The 20,352-nt window shown below is 40.1% G+C and overlaps 2 protein-coding genes across 4 annotated transcripts in view; one reads left to right on the top strand and one right to left on the bottom strand.

Annotated features, from left to right (window-relative positions):
• Nucleotides 1-10,107, bottom strand: part of SRBD1 (S1 RNA binding domain 1) — a 120,133-nt gene extending 110,026 nt beyond the window's left edge. The window contains exons 1-7 of one of the 3 annotated variants that reach the window (XM_056488318.1): nucleotides 10,023-10,107; nucleotides 8,740-8,848; nucleotides 5,148-5,244; nucleotides 3,805-3,881; nucleotides 3,205-3,373; nucleotides 1,902-2,252; nucleotides 291-457 (exon numbers count right to left, since the gene is read on the bottom strand). In XM_056488318.1, the coding sequence (XP_056344293.1) occupies nucleotides 291-457; nucleotides 1,902-2,252; nucleotides 3,205-3,373; nucleotides 3,805-3,881 (764 nt within the window). In that variant the 5' untranslated portion in view covers nucleotides 5,148-5,244; nucleotides 8,740-8,848; nucleotides 10,023-10,107. Of the gene's footprint in view, nucleotides 1-290; nucleotides 458-1,901; nucleotides 2,253-3,204; nucleotides 3,374-3,804; nucleotides 3,882-5,147; nucleotides 5,245-8,739; nucleotides 8,849-9,798 lie in introns of all 3 variants that reach the window. The other 2 variants (XM_056488317.1, XM_056488320.1) reach the window with 2 other exon arrangements.
• Nucleotides 9,655-10,629, top strand: LOC130250864 (uncharacterized). Its single transcript, XM_056486976.1, has one exon. It carries the CDS (start codon nucleotides 9,655-9,657, stop codon nucleotides 10,627-10,629), a length of 975 nt encoding a protein of 324 aa, XP_056342951.1.
• Nucleotides 10,630-20,352: the final 9,723 nt, after the last annotated feature.

The raw sequence follows: 20,352 nt of genomic DNA, 5'->3' as shown, positions 1-20,352 counted from the left end.
AAACTTAATAAAGAAATTAAGATATTAGTTTTTCTTTGGCAATTAATAACTCTAGATTTCTTGTTACTTAGAGATTAAAAAAAAAAAAAAAACAACAACAAAACCCAACATCCCAAAAAACCCAACAAAACCCCAGAGAGGTATTAAGCATAAATACCTCAGTTTAAAACTTTACTAGTTCTTTTACAGCTGTAGTGTGTGTGAGGAGGTGGAACAAGGGACACAGGAGCAGCAGCCAGTTGTTGCTCACCTCCCATCCAGATCCCTTCTTGTGCTGTTGCCTCACTTACCGTAGCTCTTCCAATGCGTGCTGCACTTCTCGCAAGGCATCGGCCTCCAGGTTATTGATGAGCTCTTTTCGGTACCGAGCAATAAAAGGAATCGTGTTTTCTTCTTGAAAGAGCCGAATTAAGTTTGCACATACCCATGGTTCAACATTTGTTACTTCTGACAAGGCCTGTCAAAGGAGAGATGAAACAGACACAACCACCAAACACATTTAAGAGGGATGGTAGATTGCTTTAAACAGTTTCTCATTCAACATTCAAAATCACTCCCAGAACATTTCATCGGCCAGCAGAGACTACTGTCCTCCCCAAGAGAGAATGTCAGGCTTCTTGTGCATCCAGCCACCACACTAGTATTCAGCAACACATGCAGCAACCAATGTTTCCAGAAACTTCTAAACACACTAAAATTGCAGGAAGCAGTACCTCTTGGGAAAAAGTTAAAAAAAAAAAAAAAAAAAAAAAAAAGAGGAAGAAAAAAATATCAAACCAAAATTCTAAAACTAAACAGAAAGAACTGTACACAGCAACTCAGAAAACTTGGAATTTTTTATTTTTAAGCTAACACTGATGTACCCCACGGTTCAGCTAAACAAACCCCACACAGCCAGAGCTGATCCAAATCCCAGTCAACCAATAACAGGAAACTAGCGATACTACTGACTACTTTTGACTACTTTCAAGACAAACCAAGCCTTGCAAAGTTAAACACGATTTTGTATGAATTGACTTCTGAAGTTACAGTGTACTAATATGGAAACAGTAACACCCTATACAAGTAGCTCATCTTAGTAACATTTTAACCATGGCAATTTGTTTGCACTTCACTACATAGTTACCATAGACAGCCGATACAAAAGCCTTTAAAAAGTTTCATTCTGAAGCCTAAAAATATAACACCTGCACAACCATATTCACTCCTTTTAGTGCCCACACAAGGATCAAATTCTCCATACATATTCCCAGGAATATGTGAGAAAGCCCACAAAATTTTACAGCTTTCTTAAGCCAACTGTACTAAGGAAGATGAATACAATATGTCCTATCCATTCCCATTCTATTTATATTAAAACCTTCCATGATCACAACCCAGGCTTCCAGCACAAGAGCTATGCTAAAACTGCCTCCACCTGAATGGTTTCAAAGTTACAATCCTATAAAAAAAAAGATCTCTCTCTTCTTGTCACTGTTGTGTGAGGAATGCAAATCTCTTTCCTCATGGAACCATAAATTGATAAACACTCTCAAATGGGTCTCTTTAACTGAATGATCCACACTGACTAAATATGAAGTTGTAAAACTACACACAAATATCTCAAATCTGTCAGCATCCCTTCCTGTGGGAATTTCAGTTGCGTACATCCACAAAAAAACCCATACAGGAGAACCACGCAAACTGTTACAGGCAAGCTTTGTACTAAGAACACCCAAAGTCACAGATACCTGAAGATGTAAAAGTTTGAATTTTAACAGTTACCAACCAACATCTATATTTATACATATTTATGACAACCTAAGCAGAGATTAAATGACAACTTCAAATTGTATGTTAAGATTCTAAGTGTAAATTATGCAGGAAAAAGTTTCATTGGTACCTCAGAAAAGATCTCATACCTGTACAATATCCCAGTTCATTTCAAATTCTTCTTTTATTTTGTTGCCTCCCAGATTTTTAACTGGCTTCCCTTCAGGACATGCATTCAACTTAATCTTTTTAGAGGGTGGTTCATCAAATGCAAACTCCTCCTCACGTTTCTCTTGTTTCACTACAAGAACACTTGTTGAGGGTTTTTCATTACTCGCTAAACTGTTCTGGTTTTGCCCTTGGAATGAATTTATTTCCATTTTCTTAGGCACTTCTGGCATTCGATTTAAACTTTTTGGTTTAGTGTCTTCATTTTCTTTCTTAGGTTTTAGAAGTTGCACTTTATTATCTTCTACAGGTGCAATAGGCAAGGATACATCCTGTCGAAAAAGACATTAAAACCATATTAAGCACTGACTGTTACAAAGTGGCTCAACATTTCATTTAAACTCTAAAAAGACTTGCTACTAGACATGATTTTCCAAAGTAATGTCTCTGACAGCAAAATGCCAATCCAGAAATCAAGTAACTTGAAATGTATCTTGCATGAGTGAAACAATATAAACACACACAGCAGATCCCTGATTTAGATCAAATAAAATTATTCTGCGAAGAATTTAATACGACCTTCCTTCAGAAGACACTGACCTACAATCTTTGTCTCCATTCATGTTAACAAAACAGGAAACAGCACGACAGGGAAGCACTTCTGAGGTGTTAGGTTCCCACCATGGAAACTGGAACTGAGATCTGGTGTGCCAAGATACAGCTTAACCTTGGACAAGCCACACATTCCTTACTGACTTTCCCCAGAGATTATTCTCAGAAGTCAGAAGGACTGGTTTCTATCATAATGTGATCTCAGATGTTAATAGTTGACAGAAGTATCTAATTTTCAATATAACTGCATTTTATATTAATAATAATAAAACTGCAATCCTTACTGAATTGAACAGCCATGTAAGGAAATGTAAGCACAGACTGCCTTTTTCTGCAGTACCCAGACAGTGAAAAGGTAGAAGACATCAAAGGTGCAATACCAAAACCAGAGATACAACAGAAAGAACAAAGACATTTATTTATTTACATTGTTGAATGATCTCCAGGGTAAACCACATTCTATTATCATTGGCCAAAATTTTCAAGGAGGACCCTCAGATCACTGACACTTTAATACAAAACCAATGCCACATTTATCCAACACACTGAACATTCACAGGAACAGTGCAATTGTACTAGCTGATGAGACTCAGGCAACCAAAGTAGGAAAAACTGTTTATGTTACTTCCCAAAATGAGGGTAATTAAATGCCTCTTGCTTATAGATACGCACCATTTCCTCTTTTATTGCTACCTTCTTGACCACTTTCCTGGCCACAGATGACCGTGGAGCAGCAGCTTTTTTAGTTTTTGCCTCAGTTTTCTTTGGCAAATGAGGTCTCCTGGCAATTTTGCTTTTTGGCTCCCATTCCTCCTCCTCTTCCTCCTCTGATTCAGAGGTCCTGAAAAACAAATGAATCAACAATATTGCTTATGAGAAAAAACAAAAAAAATACAAAAGAAAGCTAGTCAAAGTTCTAAGTAGCTTTTGGCATGAAAGAAAGTGAATAGGAAAAATTAACAGAAAGGTAGAGAGACTCAACAGATACACTTCACACTGCTGCAGAGCTAATGGCTTAAACAATCTACCAACTTTTATGATATGTATACACACACATATCATGCACATGATTCTGTTTGGACAACTGGAAATTTGCTTTCATCCTATCTTCTTTATATGCATGAAGAAGCCTAAGTAATTTGCATTTTATAATTGAAATTTTGTGCATGAAAACATTTTAATCAACTTCTCAGAAACTGAATGTTATTCTTAAGCAATTGCTCAGGCTTAGCATAAACCTGTAAAAAAATCCTACAGAAAAAATGATCTTACGAATTAAGAAATGAAGGAAGTTCTTCTGATGTAGAGGCTTTGGCGACAGATTTCACCCTCCTTGGTTGAGATGACATCTGAAACAGCGGAAAGAAGAGAGAAACATAACATGTGGTTGAAGCTCTATTCTCCTCAGCTCACTGTCAAATGTGCCCTAATAATGTCGTCAACAATCACAAAAGTTTTCTCTAGAGCAAGTTAGGTTTCCTCAGTATCCAAGAATTTAGGCCACAGCAGCAAACATTCAACAATCTTTTCAACTGAGCAAACAAACCAACACTACAACCTCTCAAGCTACTTCTCTCTTCACACAGGGGTAATTATTTGGCTTGCATGTAAAGCTTTCTAGCAAAAAGGGTACTGGTTGGTTCTCTCACTTTATTGGGTGTCATACAGTATGCCTATTTCTTCCATCCATTAAAAAAGCACAGCAAATAAAATTAAAATTAGTAAAGTGAGCTCACTGTGTGGTTTTGATGGGACAAGACAAGGCAATTGTCCATTTTTAGATAGACTTTTAAAGACTATCTGTTGCTTGTATGCACAATGAAAGCTGTTATTCTAAATGAGCTGCTCATTAAGTGAATACTTTACCAAAAGCAAAAAGGGGAGGCACACACTTTTTTCCAACCCAATATTCATACCTACAATAGCTGTATTTCTGTTAAACACCTACAGAATTTTTGTGGTTGGGCCCCTCAATTTCAATAATCATATTTAGCAGACTTAGTTAAACAATGTTAGGTACCCTCAAAATTTTATCTGCCAGAAAACCAAAATTTAAAAAACTTAAAAAGCAAAAAAAAACAAAAGAAAAAACAAACAAAAACCCTTGTCATTTATTTCAATTACTACAAAACTCAGAAGCATATTTTACCTATATCTGGTATAATTTCATAATAATTCATATTTTTACACCTTGACCTTTGATCCAGCCTTACCACAGCAATAGGAACCTTAAAGTACCATGTTTGCACAATACAAACCAGATAAGCCTTTTCCAAAGTGCCATTTAACACAAGGGCAAAACGCCCTTTAGTCCAACTTCATTTGGGCCTCTGTTCAAGCACTAGAATACACTTGTTATTAATGGCTTTCAACGAGTTTTCCTTGTACAGCAGCACAAAAAATTTAGGTGACAATTTTCGGAACTGCAGTGGAAGGAGCACTATTGAGCAGCACAGCAACAAGCACCATTGGCTCACTTGCAAAACACCTTCTTGGAGCTACAATCTTGGTCAGTAACAGATCAGCATTTCCATGCTGTCCCATTATGTGACTAGCTGGAACACACATCTACAACAAAAAAAAAATCTCCCAAGAACACAGCAAATATTACTCACCTTATCAGCTTCCCAGGTGCCTTTTCACTGCCAGTTCTGAGACACCCCCAAACTCATCCAGCCACTCTGCTTCTCTGTGTTCCTTTGCTCTTTATACCTGAACAGTCATTATCACAGTTCTGAATTAATTACTTATTTATTCACATTACTTCAGAGGCATGAAAAGAATGCTTCCATTTTTATATCATACTTTTATGTGTGAATGGGAGATAAAAAAAAAATATTAAACACCAAGATTTCCAAAGTTAGGCAGCATCCAAGCCAGACAGATCCCTGATCCTCTATTCTGAAGGCACTGAGATACTTCATGTTTCTTTTCAGCTAATCCATAAAAGTTCTGGAGTCTACCCAGAAGCTTAGAAAAAAGCAAAACCTCATCTGCAAGGTCCTTTTTTCTACTAGTATTTCCCCTCTCACCTCAAGTGGCTGAGAGTTTTAAAATATCTCAACATTTGCATCATTACATTAAGTAAGATTATGGCAAGAGTAATGCTTGCTTTATAAAGTTAATTGCACTTCCTGACATCCAATACTGGTGACCTATCTAAATTTCCACATCTGCAGAAGAATAGGAGGAGCTCCTTAGTAATTCTCCATGAACAGCCAAGCTGTGGTCAGAAGCTATAATGGAGTTTCACAGCACAAAATAAAAGCCAATACCAAAAAAAGCATATGTAACAAATATCAAGCATGGGGTAACACAAAGGAAAAAAACTAAAAAAAAATAATATTTCCACTGCAAGGTGGGGCCAAATTATAACTACCTTGCCTTCTCATAATGAATACAACAAACTAACTGTACTTCATATTTTTAGAAAAGAATTTTATAGCTACTACACATATACTTTTTGTTTACAAAAAATAATTTTTAAATTAGAACCCACAAAAATACTTCTTGTTTAACTTCAAATTGCCAGACAGCTGTCTGCTAAATTTTCCTCCCAATCCGCCTGTGCTGGGGTGTGCAAACACCTACATTTAATGACTAAGAGAAACAGCCCTTCTGTGATTCACTGCGGAGGGGGAGGCAGGGAAGAGGATGGAAAAGTAAAATGTCTAAATGCCACTGATGATGAGAGATAACTAATACAGACAACAAGCTTGAAGACAGTCCCTGAAGTGAGGCAGGAAGACTCAAGAAACAGGCAAAGGCAAACACTGCTAAGCTCCACATGGGGCATCTACAGCACTGACTGCATCACAAGGCACTCAGTAAACTACTGCCAGCTCCATGCTCTGCTTCTCTGGGGATACTGTCCCCCACATCCCCTGCTTCGAGTTTTGAGGGAACTGGGAACAGCTTTATTCACCCTCCCACAGCATGCTGGGATCAAGCCAGTGTGAAACTGGCCACTTATTTCCTATTACATTTTCCAGATAGACTGGCCTCAGTGGGAAAACTGCCTTTAACACTTCCTTCCCTGTCAGGTCCAGTTAACCATATCCCAAGCAAGAGCTGGTTTCCACTCCAATAAAGATACCTTCCAAATCCAAAAGAAGAAACCTTCCAAATCCAGAAGAATCCCACAGCTGTGGAAGAGCCAATTACAAAGCTGAAAAATTAAGAGTAACCTGTATGTCCAGTCAGGTCATTTTCACTTCCTGTGTCTGCGTTCAGCTTTGCTAATCCTTATCACAGATGTATCACAGATGTTTACAGTGCTTGTTCCTTATCAGCTGAAGGAAATATATATGCAGTATCCAGAATTGTGCACAAGTTCTCCAGCCATTCTATTCAGGATTTCATCAGCTTGCCAATTGTCATATGTCAATTGTCAGAGCTTCAACAAGCTCTGTTGTAGCAGCTCTTCTCACATCTGAGGCTAGTAAACTTCCGGCCAGTAACCATTAAATAACACACCTTTTCTTATTTTAAAGTATGCTGTCAGGAACCTTTTAATTTCTGACAATGCTGTTCTTTAAGAAAAATAGTTCATACTTATCTCACCAACAGTATTTTACTTCCATAGCAGGCAACATGAACTAGGCCCTGGAAACTTTGGCCTTGCCCACACACTTAAGCTCCTGACTGCTGTTTCATTTCAAATCCATCTGTGTACATATTTGTAGATCTTTTGCTTCTGTAAGATAGGCTGAAACCTTAATGCTGAACCTTCACTATCCTCCATTCAAGGGTATAAAAACTCTTCTGCTTGTCCATATCCCAAATAGCAGCATGAAGCATCATTGCTTCAAACACATTCATCCATCAGTAAAGCCTGGCTTCTCCACAAAACTCAGCAGTTATGGCATGTTCTTCGACAGTACTTTCCAGGTAAAAATTACAGAAATTCACAGAGCTATTATGCTGTGCAGTGAAGAAGAGCTGAAACTATTTAAATCATTGCTATTGTAGATAAATATATCTGCTAGATCCACTCCAAAAAAATTTGGCATCAGTTTTGTTGCCAGTTATTTTGTTACCATCACCACTTCTATCCTCTGCATCTAGTGCAAAGCTCTACATCACAATTTGGATGGCTGCAAATAGTACACCTCTCCCTGTCTGTCAGCTACTCATTAAAATAAGGGGGGGTCAGTAGTTTGGGGGCAGGAATAAAGACTGATCAAGCAGCTCCCATCCTTCACTGCACAGAATCTTAATATGGGCATGCACAAAACATACAGCAAGGAATAATAATTTCTCTGGTCTCTCTCTCTCCAAATAGGTCTAGGCTGTACACAAAATATAAGCAGATTGAGGTTTTCAAAACCTTATTATGTTAAAGAGCAATTCAAATGTCATTTAGAGACTGCTGTTCTCTTCAATCTCCCTATACAATCAAAGGCACAACCCATTAAAAATAAATTTCTTCTTATAAGAATGCCAGTGGCATAAGCAATCGCTTGCAGAAAGAGAAGTTTAATTAAAAATTACCTCTTTTAAAACTACATTAGTAGAAGAACTTTCAGATTTATTAATAATTTTAATAGATTTTTCTACTTAAAGGCATAGGTTTAAAAAAAACCCAGCAAACAAACAAACAACTCAAAACACACTACCATCACAAATACACCAGGAAATTAATTTCATTTCAGTAACTGCAAAAAGCCTTGTCCAGTTGAAAAGCACACAAACTTTGGAATCTCTTTTCCTGTTAATCCAAACACATCCCTTACAAAGCAGGGATCCCTCTATGCAGGAAGCTCCTCAAACTTTGCTCTACAGCCTCTGCTTTTCTATCACAAACCAGCAAGAATAATAGAATTCCACATTTTAGCTTCTTCTTAAGTCTAACAATACTAGCCAAGTCATCATTTATAACGTGAAACACCTGGGGCAGAAAAAAAAATGCATTATACAAATCCCATATTTGGACCAATTGTTAGTAGAAACAGAATAGCCCACTTCAATAATTAGAAGGAGATCCTCAACAGATTGATTTTGTTTATCATCTTAAGATACCTTCACTGCAATAACATTCTAAGGAAAAGAAAAATCAAAAAGTGAGCATACACTTAGCAACAAGGGGGAAAGGTGCTATGCAGTCCAATGGTAGGAACTTGTATGGAAATCTTTCTGTCTCTCCAGGTTTGTATCCTGGAGAGATAAGTCAGCTGAGTTGTACTTCAAAATATAAATCCAACTCACTGTAATCCTCTTTGAGGTTAAAACCTTGCAGAACTCCCAGGAACTTTGGCTCAGAGAAGCTAGTGCAGATTTCCAAGGACTCTTCCTGTACAAAGCCAGTCAGGTCTGCCTGAGAAAGGAATTGCAGACACAATTTAGGAGCCTCCAGCACTAACTGGAAAATTACAATCACAAAGAAACAGACTGACATACAGGGTACACACATACACCAAAACAGTCCTCAAAGCTCATCAGAGAGGAAAAGGTGTAAGAACCAGTGAGAACATCATCTACTGTTTTTACTTGCAGAAGTACCATAAAAAAGACAAAGCACAAGATTGTGCCCCTAGAAGGAGCATTCTAGCCCATGACAGGGTACCACTGAGGAAAAGGAACAACCCATCTTATGCAGCACCCTGTAAATGAATCAGAAGAGGTCTGCTCAAGAAAAGGAGGACATAAACATTTCTCATGCATTTTCCTTAATGCACTTATGTCAAACCAGCTACGAAGGCACTGTCCAAAGTCAAGGGATACTGCTTCTTATGAAGCAACAGACAACTACATCATGAGCAGTTATTCCTTTTCTCCAGTCCACCAAACCAGCCCCACAGAAACATATCCAGCCTGGTTCATTAAACGGGATGTCTTCACTCCCAAAGGGATATGAGAGACACACATCTCTTCTGCATGGCTACAGCCACACCAGACTTTACCATACCAAAACACTCATTTTGGAGGCTTGGAGGCACAAGCGTAGTTGAGAGCCAAGCAGTGTTTGCTGCTTGGTGACTCACTACCATCCCAAATCACTGCTTTTCAGTCCAGAGATGAAAATACACTTCATGTACTTCAAAGCCTTATTCTCTCCCTGGCGACACCCTGATTTATTCAGATATGTCGACAGCGTTCAAGAGGGAGGGCTAACAGAGCTACATGTCACCCTCGCCGCCTGGGAGAGGCATCGGCTCCATGGGAGAACGACGGGAACGAGCCAGCTCTCCATCGCTTTCCTGTCCCTTCCAGCTGTCCCGCCCCAGCCTAGCCCGGGGGCCCGCCCGCATCCGCGGTGCCGCTCACCCCCTCGCAGGGGCCGGGCACCTCTCTCCCAGGGCAGAGAGGACGGCAATGGGGACAAGAACAGGCTCGTTTCCTCCTGAACAACCGAGACAAGAGCGAACCCCTCGCCTTCCGGGCGCTGCGGCGTGGCACGGAGGGCGCCGGGGCCAGCACGGCGCCGCCGCCTGCCCTGCTTCACCCCGGCCCGGCCCCAGCGAGGGGCGGGCAGCTCCCCACGTCGTTACCCCGTGCTGCCGCCGGCTGCCGCGTTTGAAAGGGCCGCCAGCGCGACCACGGCGGATCCACCGCCCGACGCGCCGCGGGGAGGAGCAGGAAGCGGCGGCCGCGCCGCGCCGCAGGAAGTGCCGGGCCGGGGCGGTGCCGCCATCTCGCACCGCCTCTCGCATCGCCAGCGCTGCTGCTCGTACCGCCCCTCGTACCCTACCAATACTGCCCGTACCGCCCTTCGCACCGCCTACACTGCTGCTCGTACCGCCCCTCGCACCCCACCGACACGGCCCGTGCCGCCCCTCGCACCGCCCACACCGCCGCTCGTACCGCCCCTCGCACCGCCCACACTGCTGTTCGTACCGCCCCTCGCACCGCCCACAAAGCCGCTCGTACCGCCCCTCGCACCGCCCACAAAGCCGCTCCTACCGCCCTTTACACCGCCGGCACCGGTGCTTGTACCGGTATCTCGTATCTCCTCTCGTACCTCCCTCACACCGCCTCTCACACCGCTCCTCTCGCCGCCCCTCATACCTCCCTCACCGCCCCTCGTACTTCCCTCACCTTCCCTCACACCGCCCTGCACAGCCCCCGCCGCCCCTCACGCCGCCCCGGGAGCGGTGAGGAGTGAAGCTTTGAGGGCCCCCGATCCCGAGGCTGCCTCAGGGCGAGAGCATCGGCCGCCTTCCTCTTAAACCGAGAGAGGATGGCCTGCAGAAATGTCCCGGTTCGGTTCTGGGAGCCCGAAAGGTGTTAGCCAAGAAGCACGGATTTCTGACAGGGGTCTTGGGAAGTAGAGGTCGTCGGTGTGTGAAGCTGAGACACAGCGTCAGAATTGGCTGCAGAAGACGCAGAAATTAATACACACCCTTGCGGCCCCCAGAGCAGATAGGAACGTGTAGATCCCAATATACATAGAATGCTCCCGTTCTTTACCCGTGCACACTAAAATTTGCATTGCTTTTCCTTATAAGCATTTGCACGCTAGTGCTGGAAAACGTATCCAAAGGTTAGGTTCCTGCCTTAAAATTGTTACTCAAGTTATGTTTTCCTTCAGTCTCTACATCTATTCCTTTTCCATCCATATCTTCTAAGTGCTCAGCAAGGATCCTGTGAAGTCCGTATCTCATGCAAAATGTTTAATGAGTGCTGGCTTCTGGAGCCATCGCCAGAAACATGGAGCAAGCACACAGCTACATTAAAGCTGCCTTTCCAGCTTCCATTACCCTAAAAGGTCTTCTGCTTTGTATCATAAATATTTGTAACTTGTGGTCATAACTACAAGCCAGCTGTCCTCCAGCCTTGGAACAGCAACATCTTCAATGTAACTAAGGTGCTATAAACTTAAATAATTCATAATTTTTCATCTTGACTTTTTAATAAATGTGTGTTTAACAGCCTGGGATGGTTTTAAACACAATAATGTTCAATGCAGTCTCTCTCTGCATGGAGTTTACCTGACCTCTTTAGCTTTCAGAGGCCTGGAGAGAGATTTTGCACATACTTGTCTTTATGCATGGGGCTGTATCTCTGGTGCCAAATGTTCAGCTGATATAAACTGTTACAGCTCTGCTGATTTAAATAGGGCCCGTGATTTACACAAGTTGAGGATCTGACTCACAGCCCTCAATAGGACTGTTCACATACTTCAAGGTGATCAAGTGTGCAAGTGTTTGCAGGCTCAGGGCTGATGCACCTGGAGTTTTGTCCCAGTAAGCCCTGAGCAAAGGGTAGTTCAGTGTAATACTAGGGAGTGTGAAATCATGATAGATCATCAGGTTTTTTGGATAAAACATAGTCATTTATAATAGAAAAGGTTCTGGTTCTTTATGTTTCAGATCAGATTCTATTCCTATGCCAAAACAATCTTTAAATAAATACAGGAACTCAGGACACTATATAACTAAGGACAAAAGGTTGCAACTATAAATACCTTAAAAGTCATATTTAAAGACTTGGTCCAGTTATTTGTAATACTTAGAGTGCAACTTTGTGTAGAATATAAAAATACTGCCTGTATCATCTGACTCCTTTGATGCACTGCATTAAAATTCCTATGTCTAAGTACATATCATGCAGTCAACTTTACTTCTCTTCTATTAATAGTTTGAAATTAGGTCACTGTTCTTGTAAGGATAGGCTAAGCCTGTAAAACTGATTTAAAAGAAATTACCTATATATAAATGTTTGGGTTCCTTTCTCATGCTCGCCTACAGTGACACCATTCCTTATCTATAATCAATGATTTTTCTGTCTGTTCTGGCATATATATATCCTATGCTGGCAGGTTTTTGTAGGTTTGTTTATAGTGACCCCTGCTGCAAAAGATTAAGATTGACGTTTCTCTAAGCCTTTAGAAAGACATTTACCCATTTTTTTCTGAGTTCAGCACAAAAGAACCAACCAGATGTAAATCCAAGTATACAAAATTTGAAACTCCCTAATCTGGATAATTTTCAGTAAAACTAGTTGAATCATACAGCAGCTTTTCCTCTCTCACAAGTTAGTATTTACTTTTTAATGCAATGCAATACAGTTGCAAAGTAAAATAGCTTCTCATGTGCTAGTGGTAAGGCTTGTTCTTTGTGCTATTTTTCTTTGATAAGAGCTAGACTTCACACCAATAAATCAATGTCTCAATGGCTACATGTAAATGTTTTCAGAGTTCCACTCAGGAAAGCATGTGCTTATGTTTATCTCTGTTCAGGATAGCAAACTAGTAAAAAAGCAGATTAAAGCATAGGACTAAGTTTAAGCACAGATTACCCTTCTTGTTTCAGAAGGACTTAAGTGTCAGTCTGTTCCAGTAATGTCCTCAATAAACTGTTTTCTCAAGCTCAGCTTTAAAAGCTTCAGCAAAGGGTATGTGTATGGGTCTTCTACAAGAAAAAGATCCACGTGTGCTCTGTGCTGGGCGAAAGTTGTGCAGCCATAGCAAGTGAAGCACTTAACCTCAAAACAGGCCCTGCTAAAAGAGCTGCAGCTTCAAGCTGCTTCAGCTTCCTAATACTCTGCAAGCTGCATAAAATAAGCCTTAACTTGCTTGCAAAAGACACTTGAGGTACAGCTGTGGTAAAACCTCACATCCATATGTATTAGTGCAAATCTTGCTGTACAAATGTATGTGTCTGATATGTTTTTTAAAGCTGTGTTTAAATATAACCGTGCTGGTTATGACATGGTGCCTGTGGCCGAGGTGTGCTGGATGAAGGGCTGGAGACAGACACAGCACACCCCTCACCTCATTGGAAGACAACAGTGACGGTCATATGTCTCATATCCTATATTACCAGTGAGGATTGATACCTGTATCTTTTCCACAGTAGCCACAGTTCAACATAAAACCAGTCAAACTTGTCATTTTAATGTAGGGCATGGATTGTGGGTCCTGACAGAGGCTGGGGGAAGAAACTCAGCATAGCTGCATCTTATTCTCTTTTTCTGGGATTTGGAAAATTCACTCTGCTTGAAATGTCAGGAAGGGAGATGAACCAGTGGGGCAATCTGCTGGGTTTCACTCCCTCCTCCTTGAGAACAGGAGAAAATCCAGTCCTTTACAGTGTTCCCAAAAATTTGTCATTGGGGGCAGATGCTGGATTACTTATGCTGTGAGAGTGCAGTCTGGTTCTTGGCCATGTTGCAGTAACATGCTGAAGGTCATATGGTCTGTACTCAGGTTTCATACAGAATGTAATCTATACTTCTGTTTCCTACCTCAGTGCTTTGGCAGCTTGTGAGTTAGCTGCTTCTGCAGCCATTACTGCTGCTTTGGTGGTGGTGGTGTGAGCTGAACCGTGAGATCCTCATGTGTTTTTATCATCTTGGCAGGCTGACAAAAGTTTCCTTAGGAGTGTGACTGGGAGAAGAGAGTCAGTGATTTTTAACAGCCCATTTCTCAACAAAAAGTGACAACATGTAATGACATAAAGGTATATGTACGTAGAGGAGGCCAGAGAGGCAGGAGAACTCTGCCAGTGCACTTAGCTTGTCAGACACCGGAAGGCCCCAGTCCAGAAGCAAGATAACTACATGAACCTAAGCTAATGAGCACTGCTGAGAGGCAGGGTATGTTATTTTGGGCATGGTGCCACATTAGCATGACTCTACATCTTCCAGACAGAAGCTTGCAACGTCTGGGCAGCTCAGAGTGTGAGCAGAGTTTGCTTGTGTCTGTCTGCACCTGTCTGCATGGCCTTGCAGAAGAAAAAGCAGCAATTTCCCAGTTAATTAGCAGAGACATTTTTTCAAACAATATGGATATCAAAGTATCTGCCCAAAACACAAACAAACAAACAAATAAACAAAAAAACAAAACAAAACAAAACAAAACAAAACAAAAAAAAAAAAAACAAAAACAAAAACACAAAAAAGCCCAACCGAATGAACAAAAAAAAAAAAAAAGAAAAAAGAAAAAAACACAAAAAAACCCCACCAAAAAACCCCTTTGCTTCAACAGCTTCTCAATTTCTTTTTTCTACCAGGCCCAGAAGAAAGAATGATATTGTCAGAGTGTATTTGAAGAGTTTCTGAATGGCTCCAGAAATTTATCCTCACAGTCTTGTTGTTTCTCTGTTGTGAAGGACAAAGGCAGAGACAAATTACATGCCTTGTCCAAGTATAGAGAACTGTACTAGCACCTTCAAAATGCATTGGTATTCCATAGATGAACAGTTAAATATACAGCTGCAGGAAGGAAGATAGGGTAGTTCTTTTTCCAACTGATCCAGCAACCCTTTTGTAGAATTACTCCTGAAGTTCTGTTACATGCTCATATGTCCAGTCTATATTCATAAGAGAATGAAAAGAGAATTAAGTCTTGGAAGGAAGCTTACAGGTGCAAAGAATGTTTGGACTGAAGTGTAAGCTATTGTTCCTGGTTTACATTATGCATTTATTTCAAAGAGAAAGTCTCTTCAGAATCAGAAGCAAAGGTGGTTTAGGGATTGCCAGATGGAATTCTGCTTCTGTAGAGATCAGTTCTGATTTGTGTAAACAAGCATGCTCAGGATGACAGTAAATTTCTTCTGGGCTGCAAGAGTTTTCTGGAAAAAGTCACATTTGGGAGAATCAGAAGTAAAATCCTTCACTGAAAGTTAGACCCTTGAACTGTCAAAACTCATTATTCCAGTACTATTATCAATATAAAAGGATTTATCCACTTTATTTTACCCCATATCTTTATCTATCTATCTATCTATCTATCTATCTATCTATCTATCTATCTATCTATCTATCTGCCTATCAGTTTTCTCTGTGTGGGACTAGGAAGGATACCTCAAAGGCAAATCAGAGTCTCCAGTTTCCTCTGCTGACTCTGCAGAAGCACACAGGTCAAGACCTTCAATAGTCACGAGGCCACATGTCTTGTTACAGAAGGACTGAATCCATCACTTTTGAAAAGAGGAGATGGTGTTGGCAAGTGCAGGAGCCTCAAAATGTGTCCATTATTCCTGACTGTTCAAATAGCAACTTAAGTGCTTACAAACTGATCATATGCTTTCAGCAAACTATGAAAAGGGCTTCATTCTAGGGAATAAAAATCTGATTCTCAGACTCAATTTCCTCCTCTGCTACAGATGTCCTGTGTGACCTTCGACAAGTGACTCTTTTTTGTGCCTCGGCTCCTCGTTGTTAAAATGGGCTACTAATAACACTTCCTAAAACGATGTGTGAGGATAAACAGTGACTGTGATATGCTCAAGCACTTGCACATAAGAGATGGATAAGCATGTCAGATTTTACAGGGAAATTTCTGCCAGAAAAATTTTGACCAGTTCCAGTCAGAGCACAGACACTTAGAATGTCTGCTCTTTGCCCTATTGACTGCTGGTCTGTCATTGGTGCAACAGTTTATACAGGCATACATAAACATTTCTAACCAAGCAATCTGTAATTTTGAATCAAGAAACTTTATATGTAGCCAAAATTTAGCCATAATACTAGACATCCTGATACAGATCATCACTTGGAGAACTTCTTTCATTCCCAGTGGTCATTTCCTCCCTTTTCCCATCCTTGAAAGCAAGGATTCTTTCATATCCAAAAGAGAGCTTGTATGTGTGTGGTCAAAGCCACACAACTGTAAAGATGAAAATAAGAGTCATTTAAGGCCTTTATCACCCGCCTGAAATTCCACTGTCTTCAGCAGAGCTGCAGCTGGAGATGGATTAGTCTGATCCTAAATGAGAAAAAGATGCTGCTCCTGGCTGCAGGAAGAGACATGTTTTTAGATCCAGCCCTTCTGCCTTCCCCAGGAGAACTTAGAGATTGCTTTTGGTTTGTGTCAGTATTTTCACTAGTATGGCAGCCTGCAATTTTGTTAAAAATACTTGGAAAATGGCTCTGTTAGCAATCTTAGGGACCATTCTTTTAAACAACTGCCATCAGTCTTGCAGACTCAGTCTCAATATCTGCTCAGTTCAAAGTGTGCACAGTGTTTTGTAATGGGGCCAACATTTTGGAAGTAACATAAACATATGTAATGTGTCAAATTTGCTAAATTTAAACCAATGCTGTTAGGTTAAAAAAAACTGTTACATGGCAACCTCATCTTTAATTGTACTAGAAGGCCTAGAAAATGGTTGCTTGTATTTGTCTCAGCTATCCTGCAGCATTGCAGGTCATTCATTCTCTGACAAGAAGTTCCAAAAATTCCAGTGAATGGAGAATGTTGACACATTAAACTCAGTTGCTATTTCTGTAAAATAACTATTACAGTAGCTAACTATATATAGCCAGAAGTAATTGCTTCTGTAAATAAAATACCAGTGAACACATTACAAGATTAAAGAGAAACTTTGAGCTTCCAACACAGTTATTTGCCGACTCCCACCCTTATACACATGATGACTTTGCAGTCATAGCTCTGCTATGCCACAAGATTTAATTTAGGATATGTGTGGCATATTATACTTCCTCACATTCCTAAATAAAGTGCTTTTCCATTAGCTGCTTAGTTCTCATTTTAGCTGGGCACTTCACCCTTCATTAATGAAGAAAAGTACAGTCATTTTACCAAATATATTGCCTTGCAATTATTTGTTTATTTTATGCTATAGCTAGGACTTACACAGGTATAATAATGGCTTCAGGTTCTCCTGGGCATTTAGATGAATTTTTAGATGATATTTATTTGAAACTCCCACTCTTTAAAAATAGTCTTTTTTGAATGGCAGTTATAGGTAGTAAAAGTGAGATAAATTGATGGAAGATCAGATCAGAAGTGATATATCTTAATAAATGTGTCATCCATCTTTGAGAGGGAAGGTGATATTAAATAGATTGAATATCATGCTGCTTTAGGAAAAGGCACCAGTTAAATACTTTGAAGGTAGGTTTACAGTGATCTCTGCCATGCACTGAAGAGTTATTGCCCATAAACTGTGGGAGTTATGCTTACTACAGCTGGTAAAATTGGAAAGCCTACTGCTCATCCTTTATAACTTTTTCGGTAGGGATTTAACAATTCCACAAGTGAGAAGTATAGAGGGCACCTTTATAAGAGTTTCAAAGTTCCTTATTTATTCTTTCCTAATCTGATATTATTCAGGTGAAGCTGGTTTTGCAGTACCAGGTGGTTTTGGACCTCTCAGAAGAACAGTATTCCATTGCTATAAAATACTTTTTGCTGATTTGGTCCTTATTGTTGTTTCTGTACTGTAATAAGAACTGGAAGCTGCTGTGAGGGAGCAGGATCCTATATAGCAAGCTGTAGATAGGAGTAAAAATAGACAGGTATTGTGTGTATTTCTGGGTGTCACAGTAAAGAAGAACTTTGAGCATGAAGCCCAATGGACAGATGGACAAATCCTTTCAGGGATCTATTAGGCATATGGACAACACAGGAAAAACCCTTCTGTACTTGAATTAGAACATAAGAAAGGAGTTTTCCTGCTTCTAGGAGTCAGCAATCAGAGAAAGGTGTTGACATCTTGTTAGGAAGGAGCCACTGTAGGCGGTGTGGGGATGGGCTGCGTAGGAACCTGAAAGTGAAAATCAACAGCATGAGTTTATGCAAACAGCGATAAATGAGAGTAACCAGTATGTTGTTTTAGGCAAAAACCTACACAAATCCTTACAAGATTCTGAATGAACAGGAGCAGCACCAGAATAAATCTGTCATAACTGAAAAACAGGGTAATGCTCCATTGTATCTTGGACAGGCTGTGATTGAAGATTTCACTGCCAAAAAGATCCACAAGACAAACTCTGAAGATAATTCAGAGTAGGAGTTGACATCTATGTTATTAGACCTGACAGTAGTATGACAAGAAAGCAGGGAACAAGAAAGAATCATTATGGGAAACAAAATTGTATTAACTTGTTTGTTTTGTCTCTCTGTATTTTAATACATTTGCAGCAATTCAGCATCAGCTCCTCCAAAAATGCAGATATTTGTGTTCTCAACTTGTTGTCAAACAAAATGACATTAAGCAACAACCCATCTTCAGCAGTGTTGCTTCTGTAACAACAGAAATAAATGTTGTTGATGGGCAATTACCCAGTGCCACCAAAGTATCCCAGTGACAAGCACACATGATACCAAAGAGCACTCCCACTACTCCCCCTTGGTGTACCTAGATGGATCTCTTCTACCCAGCTTGAGAAACACTTTCCCATAAGATGTCTTTGTGAAAAAAAAAAAATTAACTGGAAAGTTAAAAGAAAGAGAGAGATGCAGGTCCCAGTGCTTGCCCCATTAAAGGAGGCACTGAGTGAGGTTCATGTGGAGTTGGGAAGGACCTTCTGTAGAATTAAATAAATTTTTATTTGCCCTTCTAAGAAAGCTTTGGAATGCTGTCTTGTAAAACAGGATAGGAGGAGGTATGTCGAACAGCTGTTTGAAGGACAAATCTACAGACCATTCCAATCCAGGACAATTCCCAGGAACGTTTACTTTAATCATGCAGTGTAAATGAATCCAATATTTCCCATCTATTGAGGGTGGAGCATTTGTGCCTTTCAACTGCAGTAATTGCACCCTTCCAGTGCAGTAACTTGCTGCTGCTTAGTCTACCTTACCTGCAGCTGAAGCTCCCTAAACTCACTTAAATCAAATGGAGATCCAGTTCACAAAAGGCTGTATGCACAACACGTCCTTTTTTAATCTGAAGCATTTTGCTGCAGTTACAGACACATTTTTAACCTGCCCATATGCTTCACTACAAAGCTTCATGGCTTCTGAACAGCTGTGACAGAACTATGTGTTGTCTCCTGAGATAGATAATCACTCACCTGCAAAGCTAGGGGAAAAGTTCCCATAAAGGGTACTTCAGACAGCTTGCAATAAATATGTTATCGTCCACTCCATGCAATCCACTAATAATCAAGAAAGAGAAGAAAATCATCCACATTTTATTTTCTACGTGGTGATGCACTGTCCTTATGGGAAGAGGTGAGTGGCAACATGTCACAGCTTGCCAACTTCAAACACCTTTGTGAATGCTGTCTCTCATCAGTGCACTTGTATTCCCAAAGTACAGAGTATTAGGTTTCAGTGAAAGACCTGAACTGTTCCATTAATGACCTGATGGATGAGGTAAGATTCAGTGGTTTTTACTCAAAGCCAGACTCTAAATATTTGAACTCCCTCTCATTTCTGCTTGTCTGTTTTCATGATAGATATTCATGTGGATCCAATCATCAGATAAGTTTCTGAATCAGCAGAAGACATCTGAGCTCTTTCCAAAAATACAAAATAGAGGTCACTTAAAATTAGTTATTTGAATCCCTTATACCTCAGTACAGTGCCAGACCTTTCTAGAGTGTTAAGTACAATGGGAGCTTTGCCTCATGATCTTGGCATCATAATCCTTGGACACCAGAACTGTAATATTTAGGTATCCTAGTGCATTTGAAGCTGCCAGTTTCTGTCATTTCAAAGAGAGAGGGTAAACAAATATGAATAATCTTGAGGAAAATCTCTCATTTTAAACTCAAAACTTTGAAACAATTATAAAATTTTCCAGGCTTGGAATTTTTTAGATCACACCAAACTAAAAAGAAAAACCACCCCAAAACAAACTAGATGTGACATTTCTGTCCTGTGCCATTATTGAAATATTCAGGCATAAAATATGCCACTGAAATACCTGAAAAAGGTTATGCTATTAACTCATACATAACTTAGAAATGTCTGGAACTATATTGCTCAAGTTTTTATATTAAATACATTAGGCAGAACCAGAAAAGCTTCAGCCCCAAATGAAGTATTTTGTAAAATTACAAATAATCAGCACAAGCTGGAAAAAAGACATTAGAATTATAGATTAAATTACATCGATTATACTGGATAATAGCTGTTTCTGTGACAATAAATAGTTGCTAATTATAAGACTTTATTAGAGT

The sequence above is a fragment of the Oenanthe melanoleuca genome, chromosome 3 (genome assembly GCF_029582105.1).
Source record: "Oenanthe melanoleuca isolate GR-GAL-2019-014 chromosome 3, OMel1.0, whole genome shotgun sequence".
NCBI lineage: Eukaryota > Metazoa > Chordata > Aves > Passeriformes > Muscicapidae > Oenanthe > Oenanthe melanoleuca.
Note: the sequence above shows the minus strand (reverse complement) of the source record. Positions and strands in the feature narration are given on the sequence as shown.